At 45.8% G+C, this 26,575-nt stretch overlaps 1 protein-coding gene across 1 annotated transcript in view; it reads left to right on the forward strand.

Moving 5' to 3' along the window:
• Nucleotides 1-609: 609 nt before the first annotated feature.
• Nucleotides 610-26,575, forward strand: part of mtnr1al (melatonin receptor type 1A like) — a 31,026-nt gene continuing 5,060 nt past the window's right edge. Inside the window, exon 1 of the mRNA XM_076739809.1 lies at nucleotides 610-2,074. Coding sequence (XP_076595924.1) covers nucleotides 1,780-2,074 — 295 coding nt within the window. The 5' untranslated portion in view covers nucleotides 610-1,779. The remainder of the gene's footprint in view (nucleotides 2,075-26,575) is intronic.

The raw sequence follows: 26,575 nt of genomic DNA on the forward strand, positions 1-26,575 counted from the left end.
CCTGCACTCAGGACCAAAAAATATCTGTGGTAATCCGACAGTAAATTCAATATAGGAGATCACACACGTACAGCTAATTTCTGAAGAGGGTGACATAGCAGCTCCTTTAATGGAACCTTTCAGGAAATAAAACGTAGGAGACAAAGTAAGTTCACTATTGAGAATCACTTCTCAAACGACAGAGAGGTATGAACCGTCCGACGATGCTTCAGGATGAGGCGCGCACCCGAGGAGGCAAGGGCACGCGCAGCATCATCTGGAAGAGGCGATAAGAAGCTGAGCGAGAGAGCGCATCAGTGTGGATCAAATAAGGCCATTTAGCACACAGGTGAAAACCCCGGAAGGATGAACAGAGGTGGGATTGAAACAGAGAGAGAAGAAAAGAAGAAAGGACAAAATGAGAGAGAGAAAGGAAAGGAGGGAAAGGAAGGAACAGAGGAAAGGACACAAGGAGAGCGCATCAGTGGTGGATCATATGGACAGTGTGTGACACAGAAACACACACACTCACAAATACACAAAACCACAGCAGAGAGAGAGAGAGAGAGAGAGAGAGAGAGAGAGAGAGAGGGAGGGGGGGAGTAAGTGTAGAGGAGAGAGAGCATCACTGTCGGATGCTATAAGGCGCCTAAACCTCCCCAACAAGGACTCAGACGCTCAGAGTTGAAGTTGTTCCCCGCATGTGAGAGTGTGAAACCGGCAGACTGAGAGACAGAGCGGCATCTGAAGCTGACTGAAGCGGGAATCACGAGTGCGCAGCGGATTTGTGAATGAAGTCAGACTGGAAACATCACTCCAGCTGCGCGAAGGGACTCGATTCACAAGCTGAAGCGGCTGACCCGAGATCTGCTTCTGATCTGCACATTTTTCCGGTTTAAACGGGAACTGAATGACAGACTGGAAAGCGCGTGACCCCTGCTTGCATTTAAAAGACTTTAATTGCGTCCCATTGAATGTTGATGCTGAGGATTCCCTGAGCGTAAATGTTCAGATTATTCTCGTTTACACCGGTGACAAGTGAATTCACACAGGTAGACAGCGGGACTACTCAAAGATGAAACTGTCCTAGTTTCACAGAAATGTCCTGTGATACCAGGTTTGGAGACTTGGGCGCATAAAAGGACGCGTCGCTCCGGTGCCATTGCGCGCAGCGATGCGCACAGCTCCCCGGTGCGCCTAGTCTGACAGCCGCATGGACGCGGGGAGGAGAGATGCTGAGGGGGCTGCAGCATCCCCGAAAAACAGCCATTATACAAACCAGCAAATGATAAAAAGTTGAAACTTCTGTAATGTTTTAATGGAATATAGGCTGTAGTGCACAAGTATTTGTAACAGGAAAGGGGATTTACTTTGTTTTTAAGCGTTTATCTTCATTAGATTAGATTAGATTAGATTAGATTAGATTAGGTTCCTTGTGATTTGGACTCGCAGTAGATTGGACCATTTCTATCACACGCGAACAAACTGAGGTGCTTTAGAGGAAGTGTCCCACTGAGAAACCCGTTGACCTGGTCATGGGTCAGATCTCTGACCGGGTCCGGGCTCCGTCTCCCTCCCTCTCCATCTCCTCTCAGCGCTCGTGCAGTAGCTCGGTGTTGTCTGTGTAGCTGCTGTGGTGTAAAACGCTCTAAAATAGCGGTAATCTCTTATTAATAACTATTAGCCATAAATGATCTCGAGCATTCAAAGTAAAGCAAAAGCTATTTTGGCATGACGTCACCATAAGGACTGAGTTTCTATCAGCGCCCCAAAACTCGCGTCTCTGGACCGCCGTGCGTTATGCTGAATGGACCGACCTTCCGCGACCACGACCCGATGCGACTCGTCGATCCGAGGCACCTTCCGCAACTGATGTCCTTGGAGGACCATGAGCCCACCATGGTGGAGGGGACGCTGGTGCCGCGCAACTCCACGCCGGCAGGGGAGGAGGGGGCTCCGGGTCAGCAGCACCAGTCCTTCCCCTGGGTGGTGACCGTGCTGGCCGGCGTCCTGATCACGACCATCGTGGTGGATGTTATCGGGAACCTGCTGGTCATCGTGTCCGTGTTCAGGAACAGGAAACTCAGGAAAGCAGGTAGAAGTGTTGGCTCAAAAAGAAAAAAAAAAAACCTCAACAAAACGTGTTAAAAGCTTTTGAAATGACCAGACTTTGCTTGACTGTAGTTTTCATCTATGCTTTCGCTGTAATGACTCCTTAATATCCATGTGGTCCCTGAATGATGAAGATTATCAACAGGAAGTTTATCACCCAACTTTATCACATTTTCTGGAGGTTATGTCATTATGAACTGAGGCTTTTCTGTGCTTGCAGTGAATTTATGTAGTAGCTTGTATTTTCCTATATTCATAAAATTTTTTACTATACACATAAAAGCTTTTAGTAACAGTATATGTTTTCTAAACTTATTCCATACATTTTATTTTAATTTCCTGCACTCATATTACAAGGAATTTAGGACATCTTCAAAAAGACATACTAAAATCTCATAATTACTGGATTATAGATACTCCTGTACATTATATACCACTATCCACGGTGTCCTAGGAGGCAGTGGAGTCCATTGACAGCAGTCAAAGCGAGCCTCTACACTAGCTGCTTATTGATGATAAAACATTGTGAAAGTGCAAACTGCAGTTTTGATCACTTCATGGCGCTCTCTCCTCATGATAACAGGCAGATCTAGTTGGAGAAGTTGTTTCTCTCTAACTTTTTCTGCCTTGGCATTTCTCTGTCACTGCCATGCTGAGCGACTTCAACAGATTACTCTCTGATGTCTTTCTCAAGGACACTTTGACAGAATGTTTGGCTGCTGCAGACGATCAGACGTATGACATGTTGTTATAGTTTCAGAAAAATGCAGCACTGACAGAATATTTGTCACTGTCAGCGTCTGTAAACAGCGACAATCCAGACTTTTGCAGCAGCTCTGCAGATTCAGGTCAGGAGATTTCCTATATTAGTTCACAGTAAAGGACTTTTGGACGCTGAAAGTAGTGAAGCCATACTTGGTGAGTCACTGTAATCGATGAGTAAATCTGATAGCAGCGACAGACTCACAGACTGGTGCGAACTACAAGCCTTCAAGAGCAACGCTGTGCATAAATAACCCGGCCACTTAGGACCCTGCTAACACACGGATGGAGAAAAAAATCCATCAAGCTCCTAATTGTTATCTCTCACTCAGCAGCATGCTGCTGCAGAGCCATCTGAAGTAGAAGACATCACATTAAAAGCACTCAGTGACGACAGGCACCTTCCTTGCTCTCAAACAACAGTATACGAATATTGATGAGTTGTTTTGCCATTTACGATCTTCGCTTTCTTGGAGAGGGGAAGCCGAAGTTCCTGTGAAGCTTCACTATTAACAGTCCAGGCAGGAAAATCAATTCACAGCTTTCAGCTTCCATATTGTTGGTGTTGGTGTTTGTAAAAGGTCAAACGGTTACCAGGTCAAATCCCAAATCAGCTGGGAGAAGGATGAAGGAGGAGCCTGAATGAGCTGCAGTTCAGCGAGAGCACTTAGCCCTGTTTCTGTGCTGATGGACTCAGATCAACAGGAAGTTGTCCTGGGAAGGTCCTACACTGGGAGAGTAACGCTGACCACCAGGTGCTGGTAGATTTAATGCAGTGAAGCTATCAGCATCTGGATGCATGAAGTGTTTCTCATTCAACAGCTCACATTTACACCCTCATGGTCAAAAGCTCTGTCTTCAGAGTCTAAATTAAAACAGTAAAGTTCTCATGTTTTCTGCCACAGTGACAGTTTAATAATCATCAGGTCAGGTTTTGTTTATGTTTATGTAGGTTCATGTTTTTGCAGTGGCTGGTTATTGTTAAGTGGCTGCACAGTGGAATACATGCATTGGTTTGAAAGATGTGTCGCTGTGGTGCGTTCACATGCTGCTGAGAATCTCTGACATCTGAGAGTTGAGTGTACGAGCTGCTTTTCAAACACTTTCCAGTTCTAATCAGGATCATTACTGATATAATCACGCACGGTCAGACGTGTTTGTAGTCCTGAACAGCTCCTCTGGAAGGAACTGGCAGGTGAAGAGCATAGAAAGAGGGGAGATGCTTTATGGTTTAATCCTGCACATTTCCTGGAAGACATTGGTGGTGTTGCACTCATTCAAACCCTTCTTTCTCACCTCTGTGCAGTTGACCAATCACCATGAAGTGAATATCAATGGCAGATTGTAGCTTTCAGCAAGTTGCAGAAGTTGTGTGATGCGGCCCTCACTAATTCGACATTGGAAAGGTGTGGCTGGAGGAGGTTCCTGAAGCTTTTCTTCCATCTGACAGGCAGCTCTGGTGGAGTACTGGAGCCTTCAGGGTGGAGAGAGTGTAGGAAAACATCAGTTATTGTTAGCGAGGAAAACGGTTGCATGCTTCCTCAGCAGTTCTGTGAATGTCAAGTTGCGCCTCTCTTTGTTTCTGTGGCCTTTCAAGGAACCTTTTCTACATTTCAGTAAAGGTTAGTACCTCATGTCCATCTTTAATTTCACAAATATAAGGACAAAAAAGTTCTTGCATGCTGCACAAAAACAAAAGGATCGGGAACTAGACGGCCATGAGCGGTAATGTTTTGTCTTTTTGGATGTGAATGTGCCTCTAGATGACTGGCTTATCTTTAATTTCACACATCTGCTAATCTAACATTCCCAGAGATATCGACTAAACCTGGACTAAATTTGTTTGAAATCTGTTGTGTCTGTATCAGGACCTTTTCACATTGAAATACAGTCACTGAAATGATGTTGAAACATTGTTTATATGTAGTCAAACTAGTCTAAGTCAGCCTAGTTTGACATTAGACATCCAGGACTGTGCAGATGTTCATTTAAACGTGTTTGAACTTCAACTTGCTCAAAGCAGTTTAATTGTTGCAACAGGACGTGGATGTCTTGATTGTTGGGTGTTAGATTAAAAATGATCCTGGGTCACGACAGCAGTGGCGACAAAAAGCAAAGAAACAAGAAGACAGAGTGTGGAGCAGGCGAGTTAATTAACTTCATCTCTATCCGAGCTAACTTTCTGACAGTTCGGAGCGTCTAAATGCGCAGCCTGCGATCATCCGGTCACAGCTGTGCTCCCGAGCTCCACACTTGTCACAGTGACAAATTAGCATCGCCATAAATCAATACATAAACAGCCATATCGCTTCGCCCCCCTCAGCTCATCAAAGCCGTCCTATACGCATCAGTCAAGAAAGTCACTCGCTTCCCGCTTCTCCATCAATCTGGTAGATCCCTGGAATCCCTGAGTGAAAACGTAACGATTGAAGGTGGAGAACTGGATGAATTGTTCACCGCTCTCATTTATTCTCCTCGCCGCCTCCTCATTCATCTGATCTCCCCTCCTGTCCTCTCTTATCTCCTTTTCTACCCTCCTCTCCCTTTTCTTCGGTCACCCCATCTTCTCGACTCTCGTCTCAATTCATCTCCTGCCTTTCTAATTCTCCTCTCTCCGATCCTGCCTTTCCATTTGATTCATTCCTTTAGACTTCTCCTCACCTTTCCTCGGCACCTTCGCCTTTCTCCCTTTTCAAGCACTCTTAATTACTCCTCTCTGCCCTCCTCTCCAGCCCTGTCAGGGCTCCCATCTCTCTGATTCTCCTCTCTCACCAGAAAAATATTCTCCTCTCTCACCTTTCCTTCCCTCCATTGACCACCTCCTCTCTCCATCTGCCCTGTTAGAGACACATTAGCTGATCATTAGCCAAGTCCTGTCACAGTTCATTATGTCAGCAGATCAACACAAAACCGGTAGATTGCCTTCATTCATAACCTGCATCGACTCAATACAGCTGCTCTGCCTGCAAATAACACCTGTAAATAGAAACGTGTCAATGCATTTTGAGAGAGCGGTTCTATGGAAATAGCTGTAATTGTTTACATCTAAAAAAGCAATTATCATGTCGATGCAGGGGCATGTATTTTCTTGTTTGATTGCTTGGTGGAATTGCAGTATTGTGTCTTCCCATTGCCGGTTCCTGGCTGATTGCCCAGACTCACCGAAATAAACTAATTTGTGGCCCCTGAAATTGCAAAAACTGTGTCCAGCTGGAAATCAATTTGTCGAAGCATGAATGAGTCAGACGGTTTTCATTGATCTCGAGGCCGGTAGATCAGCGGTTCTCAACCTTTTCAGAGCCAGACGACAGTCCCACCTGGACAGAGTAATCCACAGCAGACCAGGCTGGTGATGAACTCTAAATGTCACTCAGATCCATTCATGAACTTGCATTTTTAATACATCTGGTCTTCTTTGGTGCTGCTGATTATTCTGTCTTAATTGTTAAAGTTTAGTGGTGTCCAGGCTCCTGCAGTAAAAGGCCAAACTGCACGAGATGATCAGACTGACTGAAGGGCAACAAAGCAACTTGTTGAAACTCAGAAATTCAATTTTACAGTGGAGTGGCAAAAACACTGGATTTCTACTTTTTAAAGACAAATTATGGGACATTTATTACAGAACACAGCCTCATCTTCGGGAACATCTGTATTAGCGTCAAAGCTGAGTCCAGATGTACAAAGCAAATACTCTGTCTATGTACAGTCTGACAGTACAGTGAGTATCTGTGAAGCAGGCCTGGCTCTAGTCAACAGGGGATCCATCTATAAGGGCCCTCCTGACTTTTCCCGGAGCCAAGAACTGTCAAATAAAACTATAAACTATATGGAGTTTAACTATATAAAACTATTGTTTGTTTTATGAGGACAACATGATAGCCCTTTGGTACTGAAGCCTTCAGCCACAACGTGGCAGAACATTCCTACAATCTACACAGTGGACATAATATTTGCATGCCATTAATACACAAAACACACATTTGTAGTAAACACGCCTTCCTTCAGTCAGTGCTCATTAAAAAATGATGCCCTCAGACCTTTAATCAGAGTCTCAGCAGACACACAAAAAGCACACATAGGCTCACAAGCAATGCAGAATGAAAGCAGCACACATCATCATCATTGCATGAGAGACGCAGAGAGAAACGCTGTTTGATGTGTTATTGGCTGTAATAACCACATGAAATCTAAAGAGTACTGGACCTGAAATATACTGCATTGCCACCCAGGGGAGAACACACCAGACTCCCTTTAAACATCATGGAGATTTGTGAGATGTCGAACAAGCTGTCAAACAAGCTATGCCAAATTCTTGGTTCAGCAAAGTAATACATTAAGTTTTTTCTTTGTGTATGTGAAACGTATTGTCTCAGTAAAGTCTGAAAGAAGTAAAATTCCCCAGATTTCCTTGAAAAATCACATTGTTTTATGAGATGTTGAGTTCAGTGATGTTTATCACCTTTATGAAACGCTGTCTATGACAAATTCTTAATTATTTGTCCTCTCTTACAAATTCTGCAAATACCTGAGTCCCAACTTCTGCGCTCTGCCTTCGTTTTCTTCTCTTTCTTTTGGCAGCAGTGCAGGAATACTTCTCTTTTGAGGGTCCATCATATTGTACTTAAGCAGTATAAAGAGTGATTGGATATATGCTGCCCTCACAACTGCGTGACTGTGCAGAGCTAGACAGCTAGCTAACAGTGAAGAGATTGCACGATGGAAATTCCTTTTCTCCTTTTATTCACTTTGTCTTTCACTTAACATTTCCGTAGCACTCTCTCTTTTTTACTTGTAAAACTGTCAATAAAACAAGAAAATAACATACATGAATTTCACATAAGAAATCCGAATACGTTACACAAAGCGATTCACACTGAAATCTATTTTTAGCCCTCACGAAACGAGACCTAGCGTAGCTAGGGCGATCTGACTAGCCAAACATGGCATGACATTAAACTTCACATTTGGGGACATTTAGACCGAAATTACGGGTACAAACAAGAAGGTGTAAGTGCCATCTTGCTTACAAAATGAATCTAACATGAAACAATACTCACAGACAAATATTGTCCAAGACTCAAGTGGGGATTGAAAACGAAAAGGGAGCATTGAAAGTCCGTCCCGTTAATGAAGTGAGATACAATAAAAACAGGAAGTGGATAATTGGGCAAATGCCGCAATACCTAAAACATCCACTAGATGGCGCTATTCACCATGCAAATTACGGCAAATTACAGGGCTTCTTATAGAAGGCAGAACACTCCCCGCTTGGCGTATAACTATTATGCCACTACAAACTATGTAAACACAAAATGCACTTAAGTTTCAAAAGGATATAGTGTTCAGCTTTCTTCAGAAAGCAGAACGACGATCTCTGAGATGGGTCTCAGAAGAACTTTCACAGTTCCATCACGGACGATCTTCACTTCCACCTTGCGGATCCTCTTGTCTCCGCTCGGCAGCGTGTTGACGATCAATCCCACAGGCCATTCATTCCTGTGGGCTTGACTGTCCTTGAGTAGGACGACGTCGCCGATCTTGACGCTCGGCCTCTCGGCGGTCCACTTTCGGCGGCCCTGCAGCATGGATAAGTAGTCTCTCCTCCATCTCTTCCAGAAGGTGTTTGCAAGGCACTGCACATGTTTCCACTGCTTTCCATGCAATTCAGCCATCTGGAAGTTTCCAGAGGGTGCGGAGACGGTACTCATCTTCTGGGTCAGGAGCATAGCTGGGGTAAGGACTGTGGGCGCATCTGGGTCGGATGACACGGGTACGAGGGGTCTTGCATTCATTATAGCCATGACTTCGGCCATAAGAGTGCTCAACACCTCGTGTGTCAGGCGAGTGTGTGTGGTCTGGAGCAGCATGGCATCCAGGATGCGCCTGGCAACGCCGATGAGTCTTTCCCAAGCCCCCCCCATATGTGAAGAATGGGGCGGGTTGAAGATCCAGGAGCACCCCCTGCCCTGGAGGTAAGTTGAGACAGGGGAGTCTTCTGTGTCGATGCCCAGCTCTTTACAGGCCCCAACAAAGTTGGTCCCTCTATCGGAACGAAGAAGCTTGGCTGGGCCGCGGATGGCAAAAAACCTTCTCAAGGCATTGATGAAGCTGTCGGTGGTCATGGACTCTATGAGCTCGAAGTGGACAGCCCTGGTCGACATGCATGTGAATATCACTGCCCAGCGCTTGCTGTCCGCGCTTCCTCCTCTTGTCCGCCGCGTCATGATGGCCCATGGTCCGAAGACATCCAGGCCTACGTGGGTGAAGGGAGGCTCTGGAGTGAGCCTGTCGGGAGGCAGGTCGGCCATCTTCTGTTCCTCCAGACGCCTGCGTAGCTTGCGGCAGATCACACATCTGTGGATGACAGCAGACACCAGACGCTTACCTCCGACGATCCAGTATCCGGCTGCTCTCACGGCACCCTCTGTTATGTGGCGCCCCTGGTGTACTACTTGTTCGTGGTAGTACCTCACCAGCAGTGTAGCGATGTGGTGAGTGTGTGGGATAATCAGAGGATGCTTCTCTTCCCTTGGCAGGTCCGGGGCGGATGAGATGCGACCTCCGACCCGCAGCAGGCCACTTTCGTCGGTCACTGGGTTGAGCTTCTTGAGGGGACTTTGTTTGGGCAGTGCTCTGCCCTCTCTGAGGCAGTCTAGTTCGGTTTCGTAGGCGTCATGCTGGACAGCACGGATGATGACACTCTCTGCATGGGCCAGCTGGCTTGTGGTGAGTGTGTCTCTGAACGAGGCCCACCTGTTGCGTACCGAGCTGGCTGGATTGCCTTTGAAGGATGCGGCAACATGGATAAGCCTGGCTGCGGCTTTGCAGAGGTTCCTCCACTTAGAGAATCTTTCGAAGCGCTGAGACCCAAGACCAGCATCCAGGGCTCTGGTGGCCAGAACCGCAACCTCGGGCCGGATCTCTGCGTCTGCTTCGGGTTCAACAAGGGTGAAGACGCTGGGTTCTGAAGTCTCCTCTGTGTTCTCACGCGTGAGGAAGCTGGGACCAGTGAGCCAACTGCTTTGCTGTAGCTCTGCTGCCGGCATGAACCTGGTGGCATGGTCCGCTGGATTTAGGTCTGTAGGGGTGTAGGACCACTGGTCTGGATGTGTGGACTGCCTGATGCGGGTGACCCTGTTGGCTACGTAGACGTAGAATCTTCTCAACGAATTGTGGATGTAGCCAAGCACGATCCTACTGTCAGTGAAGAACCTGACAGCATCCACATCAATGTCCATCTCGTCTCTGATCAGCTCGTACATCTGCACAGCTAGCACGGCCGCACAGAGCTCGAGGCGGGGAATGGTGTGGGCAGGACGGGGGGCCAGCCTGGACTTCCCCATGACGAAGCCCACATGCGGTTTGCTGTCAGCGGTGACTGCTCTCAGGTAAGCGACGGCGCCTATGGCTATTGTGGAGGCATCGGAGAAGATGCAGAGTTCTCGCCTCTGAGTGGAGGTCAGTAGCACGGGGATGTAGCACCTTTTAATGTGCAGGTCTTCCAGAGCTTTTAGCGAGTCTCTCCATGCATTCCACTGGGTCTCTTTCTCTGGGTCGAGTGGAGTGTCCCACCCCTGCTCTGTAGACAGCTCTCTGACTAGTGCCTTTCCTTGCATTACAACGGGAGCGACGAACCCCAGGGGGTCGTATAGGCTGTTGACCGTGGACAAGATACCTCTGCGGGTGTACGGCTTCTCTTCCTCCGACACCAAGAAGGTAAAGCTGTCTGTTTCCAGGTTCCAGGATAGGCCCAGGCTTCTCTGGAGGGGGAGAGGATCGACGCCGAGTTCCAAGTCTTTCAGGTCTTTGGAACGGTCTTGTTCAGGTAAGGCTTCCATCACCTGTTCGCTGTTTGAGGCCACCTTATGCAGCCTCAGGTTCGACTCTGCGAGCATGTCTTTGGTTCTTGTGATGAGGTCTATCGCTTGCTCGGGTGTGGCGACAGAGGTCAGCCCGTCATCGACATAGAACTGACGCTCCACGAACTGTCTTGCGTCGGAGCCGTATTGTGCTTCGCCTCTCTCGGCGGCTCGCCTCATGCAGTAGATGGCGATAGCTGGGGATGGGGTGTTCCCAAATACATGGACTTTCATCCGGTACTCCACCACAGGCTTGCTTAAGTCGTTGTCCTCATACCAGAGGTAGCGGAGGTAGTCTCTATGATCACTTCTGACCACAAAGCAATAAAACATTTGTTGCACATCTGCTGTGATGGCGATCGGGTCTTTTCTAAATCGAAGGAGCACTCCTAGCAGCGTGTTGTTTAAGTCAGGGCCGCTGAGGAGTACATTGTTCAGGCTGGTTCCTTCACACTCTGCGCTAGAGTCGAACACAATTCTGATTTGACCCGGCTTCTTCGGGTGGTACACCCCGAACGTGGGGAGGTACCAGTGCTCTTTACCTGGCTCCAGGGGCGGTGCACGCTCGGCCTGGTCGTTGTCCAGCATTCTCTGCATGAACTCGGTGTAGTGGTTAGTCATTTCTGGCTTTTTCTCCAGTGTCTTTCTGAGTGAGGCTAGACGATTCACCGCCTGTGCCCGGTTGCTAGGGAGGAGACGCCGTGGTGCCCGGAACGGTAGCGGCGCTACCCAGCTGTGATCGTCATCCTGGTAGACCTCCTTCTCCATGATGATCAGGAATGCTTTGTCGTCAATCGACAGCGCTGGTTTGTTGTCGTCCCGTGAGCTCTCGAAGACGGTGTGTCCCAGCTCATCTGTGCTCGGTGCCCGGTCCAGGTCATCCATTTGCTGGGTGGAGGAGAGGCATTGGTGACGGTGTGGCTTGCTACTGTAGTCTTCCTTTACCTGGATGTTGTGCGGACAGGGACGGAGAAAAGATGCACGGCCATTGGGTAACACACTTGCCTTGAACACGTTGACTTCAGCTGGTTTGTGGACAGCGTCCAGACAGGCCTCGCCTATGATGACCCAGCCCAGGTCGAGTCGTTGCGCATAAGGGGCGTTGTGTGGCCCGTTGATCTGCTCCCGTACCTTGTGGACTCTCAGGATGTCTCTTCCTAAGAGCAGGAGGATGGGTGCGCTGGGGTCCACAGCAGGAATCTTGTGCGCGACTGACTGGAGGTGTGGGTGGTTGTGTGCCACATCTGGAGACGGGATTTCTGATCGATCGTCGGGCACCATGTCACACTCGATCAGCGTGGGTAGTGGGAGTTGCAGTTCTCCATCCATGGACTCGAGCATGAAGTTGCTGGCTCGCCTGCCAGAGGTCTCTGTAGTCCCCGAGCAGGTCTTTAGCGTGTACGGTGCTGGGCTGGCATTGACCCCGAAGAGGTTGAAGAACTCTGCCTTCGCGAGAGACTTGTTACTCTGTTCGTCCAGCACTGCATACATCTTGATTGCTATTTCTCTTTCCCCTGCAGGGAATGCTTTGATCAGGCAGATCTTGGCGCATGAGCGTGGGGTGTCTGCGTTACCACATACCTCAGTGCAGAAGCTGGACACGGCTACCGGTGTGTTCTGTGCCGGCTCCCCGCTTTCCTCTTTGTGAGCTGGGGCATTCTCTGCAGGTGGAGGAGGACCAGGGTGGAGAGCTGCTATGTGTTTTTCACTATTGCACTCGGTGCATTTGATGGGCGCTTTGCAGTCCTTTGCAATATGCTGAGTTGACCCACAGCACTTGTAGCATATGTGATTGTCTTGCAAATATGCCTTACGTTCATCAATAGTCTTTAGTCTAAAAGCCCTACACTTTTTGAGTGGGTGTGGCTTCTTATGCAGTGGGCACTCCCGATCTGGTTCGCTGGTGCTCTTCCCCGTGGAACCGGGAGAACTGTCACTGGGCTTGGATGAAGTGTCAGTCTTGTGTACGGTGACCGTAGCTTTCTGGTTTGGCTTTATGGCCTTCTCCGGTTTGGACGGCGTGGAGGTGGTGAAGACGAAGCTGGGGTCGTTACGCACTTTGGCCTGTTGGCGGACGAACTCTGAAAAGAGCGTGAATGGAGGGAAAGTTACCCCATGATCTTCTTTGAACCTGGACCCCTTGGCGATCCATTTCTCTTGAAGGCTGTAGGGTAACTTTTCCGCGATGGGGTTCACCCCCCGGGCTGTGTCTAGGTAGGCGAGGCCGGGGAGGTAACCATCTGCCTTCGCACACTCCAGTTCGAGCAAGATGTCGCCCAGTTCCCGGAGCTTGGCGCTGTCTTTATTAGTCAGCTTGGGGAAATCTTCCAGCTTTTTAAGCAGTGCGTGTTCGATGACCTCCGGTGTGCCATAACATTCTTCTAGGCGTTGCCACACCATGCTGAGGCCGGCGCCGGGATTGAGGACGTGCACTGAGCGGATTCTTTTTGCATGTTCCGCTGATTCGGCTCCAAGCCATTTGACTAACAAGTCCAGCTCCTCTCTATGGGAGAGGTCTAAATCTTGAGTGGCAGTCACAAAAGATGCTTTCCATGACCAGTAATGTTCAGGGCGGTCATCGAACTTGAGGAGGCCGGAGCTGACGAGCTCTCGCCGCATGAGGTACCTGGCGAGATCTTGTGCTGGATGTGGCTCCTGTGGAGCCGCTCTCTGGGTGTGGCTAGGCGGCTGTAAGTTGTTGGGGTATGCCCTGGGTGAAGGCCTCATGCTAGGCTCTTCTCTTTTCATGTTTGTGCCATTCAGCATCGGATGTTGGTGAACAGCTGGCCTGGGCCCGGCATCACGGTGTCTGAATGTGCTATGAAGCTCCGCTGGCGGATGTTGCAGTGGCCGTGGTTGTCTGTGAAACAGCGCTGCATGTTGCTGGACATAGTTACCGACTCGTTCAGCTGCATTGAGAGGCTGTTCGGGAACCTCTGGTCCGCAGAGCTTCTCCCCGCTTTCACCCTCCTCCTCCTCATAGGCGGCTGCTTCAGCTTCGCAGACAGCAGCGTTCTTTTGGCAGCTGAGGATATGGAGACTGGCTTCGAGTTCAGCTCTTTGCCTTTCAAGCTCGGCTTTATGTCTCATCATGCTGGCTTCTTTTTCAGCAAAACCTAGTTGTGTCTGTGCAGCCTTTAATTTGGCCCGTGCTCTGGCAGCGGCTGTTGATGTTGATCTCCTGCTGGAGCACAGCGAGGAGTGATGGGATTTTTCTGAGCGGGCCTCTCGTGTTTTGAAAGGCTCTTGGTGTTCAGTTGACTGGGGAACATTGTTGGTTGGCTCTTCATCAGCTCCACCTAGTGTCTGTTCGCCCTCCTCACGTTCTGGGATGACTGAATGGTGACTCATGACTTCTTTTCTTCAGTAATCTTGTTACTTGAGCCCGCTGCGCTGATGTCTTTTTACTATGCTGCCCTCACAACTGCGTGACTGTGCAGAGCTAGACAGCTAGCTAACAGTGAAGAGATTGCACGATGGAAATTCCTTTTCTCCTTTTATTCACTTTGTCTTTCACTTAACATTTCCGTAGCACTCTCTCTTTTTTACTTGTAAAACTGTCAATAAAACAAGAAAATAACATACATGAATTTCACATAAGAAATCCGAATACGTTACACAAAGCGATTCACACTGAAATCTATTTTTAGCCCTCACGAAACGAGACCTAGCGTAGCTAGGGCGATCTGACTAGCCAAACATGGCATGACATTAAACTTCACATTTGGGGACATTTAGACCGAAATTACGGGTACAAACAAGAAGGTGTAAGTGCCATCTTGCTTACAAAATGAATCTAACATGAAACAATACTCACAGACAAATATTGTCCAAGACTCAAGTGGGGATTGAAAACGAAAAGGGAGCATTGAAAGTCCGTCCCGTTAATGAAGTGAGATACAATAAAAACAGGAAGTGGATAATTGGGCAAATGCCGCAATACCTAAAACATCCACTAGATGGCGCTATTCACCATGCAAATTACGGCAAATTACAGGGCTTCTTATAGAAGGCAGAACAGTTACCAACAAATCCATCCACTGATTCAGTGAACGATTAATACATTGAAAGAAGAAGAAGAAGAAGAAGAAGAAGAAGAACTTCTGCTGTGGGGCTTTAAGCAGCTGCGTATTCAGCGTACAGGATGGGTCGCGGCAAATTTACAAATCCCACTATGGGGAACGGATGACTCTGATTGGCTTACCGTGATATTCTTAACCTAAAATTAACCAATCAAAATTCCTCATGCCTAAACCTAACCAACCCACCCAACAAAGGAAGTGAGCAGAAGCTTATCAGAGGCGGAGTATGGTGGTTCATCCCTTCGGCCTCGTAGGATTCGCTGTGAAAAAGCATGTATTCTTCTCCCTTTGTTTTATTGGTGCGTTGCCACATTTGTTGACACATTACCGCCACCAACTGACAGTCAGTGGAATAGCATGAAAACATTGTGTGTCATGTTGCCCCTGTAGACATTCCTGTGCGTCCTCATGTATGTGCCCAACACAAACAGCGAGCCACTGACGGAAACATGCCTCCACAGTGTTACTGATGGTCATAAACTTCTGTTTGGTGGCGACTCGGCATGAAAAATTGTTTTAAGCCTTAAGCCGAATGACTTTTTCTCTCCATTTAGGACCATAAATAACTTCAGATCTAATTAATCTGCCCTAAAAGAACAAGATAATACATCATCTTCAAGTCTGCGGTACATCAAATACCTATATGTCATATGATAAATGTCAGCAGCCCCACACAGATGGAGTTTGGTCTGTTTTAAGCGTGGGATGGAGGGTGGTGTCACTCTCTGCATCATGAGAAGTGAAGCTGAGCAGATGGCTGTTCTCTGGGTGTTGCACTGAATCCCAAACCAACCGGTCTGACAGCTGGAAGCCAGCAGGAACAGGGGTCTGCTCTGAAATATCACCCACTGAGGGGATTTACTCGTAAAGAAGCTCAAGATTCTTCTTGACCTTCTTTTTCATGTCGGAACGCACCACAGTTCACTTTGAGGAACTCAACGAGCCTGAAGCTGCCAAATAATGAAACCGATATGAATGAGGAACTCTGAAACTGATCTTCACCACTTTGAAACCGGATTGTGAACAAACATGAGCAAATGTTTCAGGTTTTATAGTATTTTATCAAATCTGAAACCAAAATCTTTCCATCAAACGCTCTTATCAAATCTATGTAGCTCTGATTTTCAACATTCTACGACGTAGAGAACATGACTTCACTCAGATTTAATTGAGATCAATTGATAATGTTCATAACCAGCAGATTGAACTTCAGCATTAAATCTGAGCAGAGACTCTTTGCTATTTTCTGATAACATAGAGACAAAACAATTCAGTTCAAGTTATTCAATTAAGAGACCCATTAATTGATGATGGAAATAACAATTAGACCTTTTAAAGTTGCCAGAGGACAGCAGACGATGCAGTTTGATGCCAAAATCAAGAGCCACGTAGAAACTTCTCAAACCAATCTCCTAGAAATTACATTTACATAGTGCTATGTTTGAAGGTTGAAGGTTGAAGACTTTGCAAATATGACCCATATTTATGCATATATTTAGGCCATAACAAGTATGACGGAGCAAAGGAGGAAGTCAGGTGTTGCAGGATAAAGAGCAAGAAAGTCCACATATGGAGGAAGTTGTTGGTGATGGAGTCATCAACCCGTTCAGCCCTTTAGTTATGAGGACGTGTTGGTACTGAACTGGATGGAAATCACAGGTGTGTAGGTGTGTACACAGGTGGATGGTGGGCACCTAACAACCATAAAAAGTGCTTTGGTTGCTGTGACTTTCCATGTTAAATAATAAAGTTTTCCCAATTACAGCGTGTTGATAAAACACATAAAATAAGAAGCGCCAGGATCCTTTCAAATGGAATTACTATTACAAATTATTTTAGTTTATAGTTTAAACATCATTTCTAGGAGAAAGGGTTGCAAATCTCCGCTGTGGTGAAATCATCTTGTCTGCTCTCAGTCTGTCATTGCTTTGCCAAAAACCCTCTCAGTATGCTGTTTCCAGCAGAGGTTTGGAGGCGCAGTGTGAAGGGCTGTGCCGTAAAGTAAAAGTGGTGCATTTAACTGGATTGTAAAGAAAGTACAGATCGTCTGAGAGGTGGATTATAAGAATTCATTGTTACGGCCGTGAATTCAAGCTGACTTCACCTGCCATCAAAACTTTGAGAAGCCACCTTTCATGGCTGAGAAGTGGGGAACATTGGATACTCAAAAAACAGATGTTTGGTGGAGCAAATTCACCAGACAACAGCCAGCTCTTTCAAACTGGAGCCAGCCGTCAGAGCTGAAGGCTTTTGTGTCTGTAAAACCGGCTTCAGCTGCAAACTCGCAGCAGAGCACTTATCACTTATCAATACAGCAGCATTTTAATTCTATTTTTCCATTTCTCTTATTATGAGCTTCATTTCATACATGGAGGGTCTGGCAGAGTTCATTTCCTCTTTTCATCCCAGTACATGAATCCGTCTTGTTAACTATAGATTTTAAGGGAATATGAGGAGTGCAATGTAATGACTGCACATCATTAAACCTTTACAGCTTCAGTATTGGGTGACTGCGCTGCCTGAGCAAGGTCACAGCTGGCCAGCAGGCGACAGGAATATTTATGGAAGCTCTCCTCTGGGTTTTCAGATAGCACACCTTTAAAAAACGCCGCGTGCGACAGGACTTACTCTGCTTTTAAAGCATGGATGGACAAACGTGTCGCGGAGGGCTGACAGCATTGTTGTTACTTCAGCTAATCGCTGCACAACATGGCTTCAGTGAGTAGCTCAACCTCAGTCTATGAGGGACAAAACTCTGTCGGGCTTCATTCACGAACATGTCGCATGAACAGACAGGAAGTGCATGCAGCTCTAACTGAAAAGTTGGAATTTAGAGAATCATTGTTGTTTATTTTTGCAGACTGGTCTTAACCTGACCTCATCCAACAGTGCTGAAATATTCAGGCCCAGTTTGTGCGCGTGTCGACTAGCCTGCTTGGGTTTGAGTCTAAATTCAAATTCAAATCTAAGTATTTAATATTAAAGTTGTAAGATTTAATTTTCTGCTCCATGAAGAAACACCTGTGGTTGCTGGTAACAGAAGGTGCAGCTTCATCCTGCAGGAAACACTCCCTCAGCAGTAGCTGCTTTGTCAGAGATACAACAGAGGAGCAGCTGGTGTGTCTGTCTGCAGTGCAGCCAAACAAACTGCTGTTGTTTCAATTAAGAAGTCGATCAATAAGACACAGCACAGGTCAGTAACAGCTCCCTCCTGGGCCTTAACTCGTCACTTAAATATTTAAAACGAATCCAAACTAACGCTGACAGTGTGTCTTGTTCTGCAGACGGAGTTTTGATGAGTGATTGTGGCAATGACAAGTACAGTGAACTTCCTGTGCAGTGCAGGCTGCATCACTTTCCTGTGAACCTGCTTAAACTGGTGATCTGAATCCAGCACCTGAGTGGCGGACCCCGCCACCGCCAATAAAAACTAGTATAAACAGAAATAATTACTGAACGCTAACACATTGAGTCGTCTCTCCAGAAGAAATGGTGACCACGAATATGATTAAAAATGATTTAATTTTATGAAAATATCATTATAATAAATTTTATTTTTTTAAGGAGACGTAGAGCAACCTGTGCAGGTGTGTCGGCCTGTTGTTTCCACCTTCGTTGCACATCAACAGGTTTATTCCTGGCAGCAGACGAATACTGGATAGAAAAATACATAAGGCATGAATTTGAACAACCTCTGTTTTTTAGTGAAGTCAGTGTTTGGAGGTTTAGCTGGTTGGTGAAGATTTGGAGAATGAACTTCGCACATCAAGACGAAGTGAGCCAGTTTGAACTCTGGGCTGATTTTGGGACAAAATGTTTCTTAATGCAGGAACATTTTTGACAAACTGTAAAGCAGTGACACACCTGAAACAATGTGCTGAAACAAAGCTCAGGTTGATCCATGTGGAGCCGATAAGAAATATATCTGTTGGAGGAGGAGCTCAGGGGAGGCCTGGTGCGTTAGCTGCAGGTCCTTAAATGGTTTCCTCACTCGTCCCTGAAGGACTGATTTAGGTGTTTAGTAAATGTTGGGACGTTTTAATAGTGTTTTGCATCTGTATTGATTTGACCAGGATCATAAATGGCTGCGTAATGGTTGCTTTGGCGCTGTTTGAGGGTGATGTCATTAGACAAGCAAAGAGCCATCCATTAAGATGGTTTTCTGAGTGGCTGTTTGATATTTCCCAACAGTCATGGACCTGCGCACACACCTGCGCACAGCACAGGTGTGTGCGCAGGTCCAGGGGAACTGATGGCTTTCTGGGAAAGAGCTGCTCTGAAATGGAGCTGCTAACAGGTCAGAGATATTCCTGTCTCCAGAGTCTGTTCTGAAGCTGGCAGAAAGCTTTTTCACATCACACCCTCTGGGACTGCTCTAATCAACAGGACAGACCTAATCTGGAAACGCTGCCGTTGCTCCAGGCGTGATTTAAGGAATGTAATTGTTCTTTTTTCTTGTTCTTTTATGCCTTTCGGATCTTATTTTATTGTGACGTACACTATATTAGAGCAGGAAGAAAGGGTCGCACACTCCAGCTCCATTTGCATTCCTCTTTAATTCAGACGCCATTTCGGCCCTCAGCTCGTCTTTAACATCAGCCGTCATAGTGGGAAGCAGGCGCTGGTATGTTGTATGGGCTTATATCTCTCTAACACCTCTGATGGTGATAATCATGTCCCACCATTAGGAGAGGAACGACATGAGATTAAAAAACCTTTATCTAAATATCCGGTAGGTAGAGAGACACTGCAGAAAACACTCTGAGTCACATTCAGTGCAGCTGCTGACAGGATGGATCCAGCTGTGATCCTCCTGGACAGTAAAACATTAAATTACCTCGTCTTAAGGGGAAGTGATACCTTCTCAATTTCAATGCATCCCAGAGATGAAACAGGATGATTCAGTTCAACAAAATGTGCTGCTGCTGCTGCTGTAAAATTCATGCTTTTTGCATCTCAGCAATATGAGTTTTCAGCGCTCTTCTCGTCTTTCCAACATGTGACTTATCACAAGGACAAGTGAGGAGATAAATGACCAGCTTAGTGCGACATGATTCCTTCAAAGGATTCTTTACCTGTGTGAGGTTTTAACACCGACTACAGCCACCACAGTGCTTGAGCAGGTACTAACTGAGGAGAAGATGAGTGCAGCAGCTGGTCTCTGAGGTTTTTAGCTCCTTTATACACACCATGAAAGTCCAGATTCAAGCATATGCCAATGTTGAGTTATTATTCCTTTAATCTTCCCTGCAGCTTTAGAATACTCTGTTGAACATATTATAAAGTAATTTGATTTCACTGTAGGTTTATTTAACAGATCAGATCCATATCTGTCTCTTATTGTAGTAGCAGCATCATTTAGGACAGATTTCCTGTTTCCTCTTCCATTTCACTCGTGTTCCTGTCAATATCATGAGCTTCCTGGCACATACACTATATTAAAACACTATATTAAAACTGTTTACATTGTATTTTGGACGGAGGCATTATTCACAAATGTCTGAGATACAATGAATGAGGTTACACTCGCATCCATTGTATCGGGGAGGCAGCGCACCTTTTGGCCGTGGGTGACTCATGAGACATATTAGTTAAACCCCCGACCCTCCGAGAGCAAAAGAGAGATGTTATGACAACAGCAACAGGTGGCAGGAAGCTTAACAACTCAGCCAACGTCTGCTGCATTGTGAAGGCATGTGCTCTGCTGCGGCGTATGACATGAAGTCATGGCCTCCCTTTCCCCCTGACATCATGTCTGATGAGCTCGACCCGATCCCGACCACCTGCCCGACCTCATCCTGCAGCAGCACACCTGCCCGAGGATTCAGCCACTCCGGTGAGCTGCCAAAGCACTGTGATTTATTCTATCTAATTTCCTTTAACCGCTGGGATGCTTTATCATTTCATATAATTCTGTCTGTATTTTCAGTGTTGGTGAGGACGTGGCTGCTGCTGGAGGCAGTCGGGACACAACAAGCCGTCTCATCTTTAACCTCACACCCTCAGATCCTGACTCTGGAAATAAATTTGCTTTGTAGATGTCTCTGCTGCGTTTGTTTCTGTCATGCGAGCGAAGTACAGGATGTTCAGTTTAAAGTGCTGCGACTTCACACATGCTAAAATGGAGCTCTATGCCTTCCTGAATCTGCTCCGACTGTCAAACACTCACCTGCTGTAAGCTTGAAAAGCAGCTGCGCAGAGTTTGGAGTTTTGTGGATTAGGGAGGCTGTTGATTCATGGCAGGTACGATGATTCCACTGGTGAAATCACTCATATTTCCAACTTAGAATATCAGCCCTGGTGAGGAAAACTGGCTGTCTTGAGTCTGGTTGTTTGCTTATTGAGGAAGGAACTGCTTGACTGACATGCAGAGGAACCAATCAGTGACCTACAATCCACACTCTGACCCATGACTGGCTCATCAGCTCTGCCAATGAGTGGCAGACTTTGTCATGTGAGGGCTGAACATTGGGCACAATTTGAGCATAATTATTTAAAATAATGGGCTTTGGCTGATATCCATCCAGTATTTTGTTATAATATAACATTAATGTGACACTCTGTGGCAGAAATGCTGCAGTTTGTGGCCTTTTCAAGTCATTTTGTGCAAATAAAAAGGAGATGTAACCTCTACCTTTACATACTACCTTTACCTTTTTTAGATGCACAAAGACAGCATATTGTGTTGGCTAGCTGTCAACGTTTGCAGCAGAGATGAACTTTGACCAGAAGGGCTGCCAGCTGGAGCTTGCATAAAAACAGAAAAACACATCCTTGAAGGAGTCACAGAGGAGTGAATATTTGCAGGAACTGATACGGGTGAGGCTGAGCTTTAGTGTACTGAGACTGATGCATGCACCTGCTCAGTTAGTTTCGTGGACTGGAGCAGAAGTTTTGTATTTATACATGTTTTAGCAAACAAATGAGCAAATCTGGAACAGACTAAGCGTGTTTGGAGAAGTGGACTTCTGCCAGAAAACTGATCATAAAATAAAAAAGTCCATTCAGTTCACTGTGATTGAGAGTTCAATATGCAAAATATAGATTTTTTGGAGTGACTATCTCTTGAAACGCAATGAAATGCAAAGAGTCATGAGCCTCCTGGTTTATCTGAAGCTTCTCATTAGTTTTGTCAGTGTCCTCCAGCCACAAACAATCACTGATTACCAAAGAGGTCCATTTATCGAAGGCAAAGGTTTCAGCGGCTTCTCGCTCAGCAGCAGCAGCAGCACAGATGTTCTGCTGATGCAATTTGTTGAGGCTGAATCTTATTATTTTTAGCCTTAATATCTTAAAGTAGGGTTAGCCCAAGAGTGAGATTTGGCTCATTATTTAACTCTTCAGTGCACAACTTCACTGCTTTGGTTCATTCTCACAGCGTTTTTTTGGCAAAAAAGGAAAAAAACCCTCTAAAATCCGGCTGTGAACTACCAGATATATGCAAAGCCAAATATTTCTCTCAGGAGTTTGTAGAGACCAAAACAGAGCAAAAAGAGAGTGATGATCAGAGACATGACTGTTTGCCATGCTAACTTAAATATTTCAGTATTTTCATTTCCAGGTCATTAAATTCTAATGTTTCCGTTGCGTTCAAGTGCCTCCCAAAATAATCAGCTATTTCAGGTTTAAATGTTTTGAGGCTCCAAATAACATTTTATTAAACACAGAAAATAAAACAGAGTTTGTGGGATTTGAACTTGTGACCTCGGCATTTCTTAAATCCTGCTCCAGCCCTGAATATGACCCTCTGATTATTCCCAACATCAGTTTTATAACCTCCAACTCTGTGTCTTTACAATATTTCAGAATGATCCAGAAACGTCAGCTGAAGGTTGAGTCGGGCAGACAAAGTGTCTATTTTTTCCTCCAAACTGCAACTCGATATCTTTGTGTCTGTGGGTGACAGCGGCGTTTGCGGGTGTACTTGAACAAGCAGCAGCAGTCAGAGCTGCTGTCAGGATCACACACCAGCGGCGGCGCTGAACACACTCACACCGCTGAGAGAAACAAACTGAAGACGGAATCTCAGTTCAGAAGAGACGCTGCGGTGACGAGATGCTCCATCACGCTGGCGTCTGTCTGTCTGTCTGTCTGTCTGTCTGTCTGTTTGGGACATGCTGTTACAGTAACTCAAGAACAACAGACCGTATGAACTTTAAAAAGTCTGCAGCGCCGCAAACTCCACACACGAGATGATCTGATTAGACTTTGGAGGCTGCATAAATTTGCATTTCAATGTGGAAAAAACCAATGTCTTTGAAACGACTGTAACTTCTCAGTGCGTTCAAGAGGCAGAGTTCAGACCACACTGATAGAAATCTTTGCTCATCATTTGTCTTAATGAGCAGGCTAATTAGCATAACTGGCTGCGTTTAATTGATCAGTGCGAGCTCTGGCACCTCTTGTTGTCTGATTGGGTTTGTGGGGACGGTGAAGTGATGTTGCATGTCTCAAAGTATCTGCTACGATAAACAATTCACTCTACATTTAGGATTAAAGGTCGAGCCGTCGAGCTTTCATGTAAACAACCTAAGTCATGTTTACATTCAGCGTCTGTCACCAAACCTCACCGAGTGCATCGCTGAGCGCTAACAAACATGTTGAGTGCGTTTCCCTCCTCAGGAAACCTTTGCTAAGCTGATTTTGTAAGTATCCCAGCATCGTTTACATCCACATTTACTTCCTCTTCTTTGACTTTGCTGGCTCATTACTGCCCCCGCAGGTCAGGTGTCAGGAAACGTGCACTGCATCACCTCAGCGCCTGCATGTGCATCCTTGTGCAAGCCTCTGATTGTGTACAATGACGACATGCAGCCGCTCTAAATGTTTTAACAACCGACCCTGCAGAAGTTAAAGTCTTCTCAACTTGGATGCAAGCTTTTGCTGTGCTTTTCATTATTATTTTCCTTTAAATTGAGTATTTTTTATATTGTTTTATAATGAATTGCCTTACAGTAAAGGATTATAATGCATTTTCCACCTCTGCTAACTTCAGATAGAATGCTTACTGATATGGAAATATACATTAAATGTGCGCTGAGGGCATGCCAACAGCTGAAGCACCTTTGTGTAATAGGAATCTATCTGTTTACAGCATGAATGGCTCTAATGAGGCTGGCTCTCGACGTGTTAATATCTTCCTCAATCACTGACCTATGCCGAGGCTTGAACCTTTGCCCTGGCAGCGTTTGCTTTCCTGACTTATTAACATATGGCTTCAGTGCACACAAAGGAGGAATAATATCGGGAATATTTGCAAGCGGTGCGATAAAGACAGAACCACAGACTAATACATATTGGCCAGCAGGTTAACAAGTCCCCTGTCTCCGAACCACAGCAGCCTTCTGCGACACGCTGGAGACAAAGCACTGTTGTCCAGAATAATAACGATGAAGCTTCTGAATAATGAAGACGGAGTCGGAGCGTGATAAATACTGACTGGTGCCGCGCAGGTTAGCAGGTAGAACAAAGTATTAGCTCTGCCAGAGTTAACGATCACGCTCTTCTGGGTGTGAAGATGTATGCAACTTGACAAAAGCCTCCACTGAAACACATCAGCAGCAGCAGCAGCTGCGGAGTGATGAGCCACAGCTCTCAGCCCCTGGAGGGTTTCAGCCCAGCTTACCTCCAGGTCCCAGACCACAAGCTCAGTTTGTAAGTGAGATCTGAGCGGGGCATCCACTGAGGACCTGAAGTGTACAATTTGCATCATTCTTGCGGCAGGAGAATGATAAAGTGAGAGGATTTGCTGTTGGTGCAAGAGATCAATAAATAGGGGCGATAAAACAGTCTGATTTACCTCTGTGTCTATAAATCTACAGCATAAGTGTATCTAGTGACCTTCTGCAGGTAGTTTTATCTGTCCAGATTTAGAGGGATTTCTGTTTCCGCCTCAAGACAACGAGAAAACGAGTACAAACTCCTTTTCTTTACTAAACACAGTTCTGTCGTGACACAGACATCAGCCCTTTGTTTGTGGACTACCGTCTGGAAGTCTCTGCGTTTGTCCGTCACCATGTTGGTTTTTGAGTCAGATGTGACTGCCCTGCCTTCGTTACCATTGTTCACATTAACTGTGAGAGTAAATGGGATGCTGATTTTGGCTAGCAAACAACAGGCTTTAAAAAAACACAGTGTGGAAGAGTCAAAGACAAAAGCATGGACGATGTTCAAAGTCACGCTCACGGCTATTTAAATAAACTTCTTTTTACCTTGTTTTTAAAAGAAACCACCCCACAAACTGGTAGAAACTGTGTGACTAATCCACACACTTAACATGACTTCAAACACCGTTCATGTTGTTTCTGTTCATTTTTTCCTTTGACATGTTTCATTATCTTCCACCCCATCCTGAATTTTCACCTGATGGTGGCGCTAGAAGAAAGGTCAGGGGACCATAAAAGTTCTTTCATTTAACTTTCCCTGACTTTGGATGTTTTTATCTGTAGAAAAGTTATCGCTAAGTTACACGAAAAAGGACAGAAAGAGGAGGTTACAATAGAAAGAATGAAAATCAGCAACAGGAGCTCAGCTTGAGGGAAAGCCTTTAGAAAAAAAAAAAAACTTTACTCAAAAGGAAACACCTGAATGGGAGACTGAACTGATTTCATTAGCGATAGAGGTAAATATATCAGAGATAAAAACCTGCCTGCCATACTAAAGCAGGACAGACGGGACAGTTTCATAAAGGGACTTTGGTACAATGGCTGAAACGCTGAGAAAATGTAATTGAAATGCAGCACGGTTCACTCGGGGCGGCAGGTAAATGTTAAACTCCTAAATCAGGCCCTCCAGCTCCATTTCCCCATGTGGGAGACCTTTACAGCACATCAGCAGGGTGGGATTTTTTTATTGTCATAGAAAACAGCATTTGGTTGAGCAAAGAGGCGAAAAGCTGGAATAAAATGGAAGCTCACCTGCTGCTGTGAGCGGCATGCAGCCCGGTGTTTACTCCCCTCCTCACCTTCAACAATTGCTCATCATTACGAGCCTTTTTTTTTTGGATGAGGCGTTCGAGTGTGTGTGAGCTGCCTAAAGTGGTTAGAGTGGAGTTTGTTGGACCGAGTGTGTGCAGGACAGTTGTGTTCATTATCCCGTAATGATGCTGGAGACATTTACGCGGCAGTGACGAGATTTGGAGAGCTTAATGATCCAGATGCCATTAAAGTTAAGTTGAAGGGGAATGTGATGCGACTGGGACTTTATGGGGTTTTTTGTGCGCCGCTCGCTCGCTTGTTTGTTTCAGACTATTTTTATTTGCTGCTTTTCCTTCAGTGACGTCCTGAGTTCTTCCAAACCTCGATGTTCCCTGTTTTGCTTTTGTTTGCTGTTTTTCTGACAGCACTCGCTTCTTTCTTGTCATGTTGTTTTTACATTTGTTGGCTCCAGATCTTCTGTCTCTCTCTTTCTTTTACTCGAAATGCCAGAAAATATCCCACTCAGTTCCGCTATAAACATGCCCCATTTTTCCCTTAAACTATTGGCAATTTCATCTCATAAATCAATGCATTTAAATACAGCAGCTACTTGAAAAAAGTGCATACTTCATATTTCTTTATCACTTTATCTGCCATCTTATATCAACAACCGACTGACTCATCGTTAAATCTATTAAATGACAAGAAAATAGTTTTAAATGCCCGTCACAGGTTCCCAGAGCCTGAGGTGATGTGTTTAAATGTCTTGTTGTGAACACCGACCTGCAGAGATGAAGGGGAAAGTCTTCGGTGCTGGACTTCAGAACAGCTTCACATTCAGAAACTGAAACTTGCATTTACAACC

This window comes from Chaetodon auriga, chromosome 9 (assembly GCF_051107435.1).
Source record: "Chaetodon auriga isolate fChaAug3 chromosome 9, fChaAug3.hap1, whole genome shotgun sequence".
NCBI classification, from domain to species: domain Eukaryota; kingdom Metazoa; phylum Chordata; class Actinopteri; order Chaetodontiformes; family Chaetodontidae; genus Chaetodon; species Chaetodon auriga.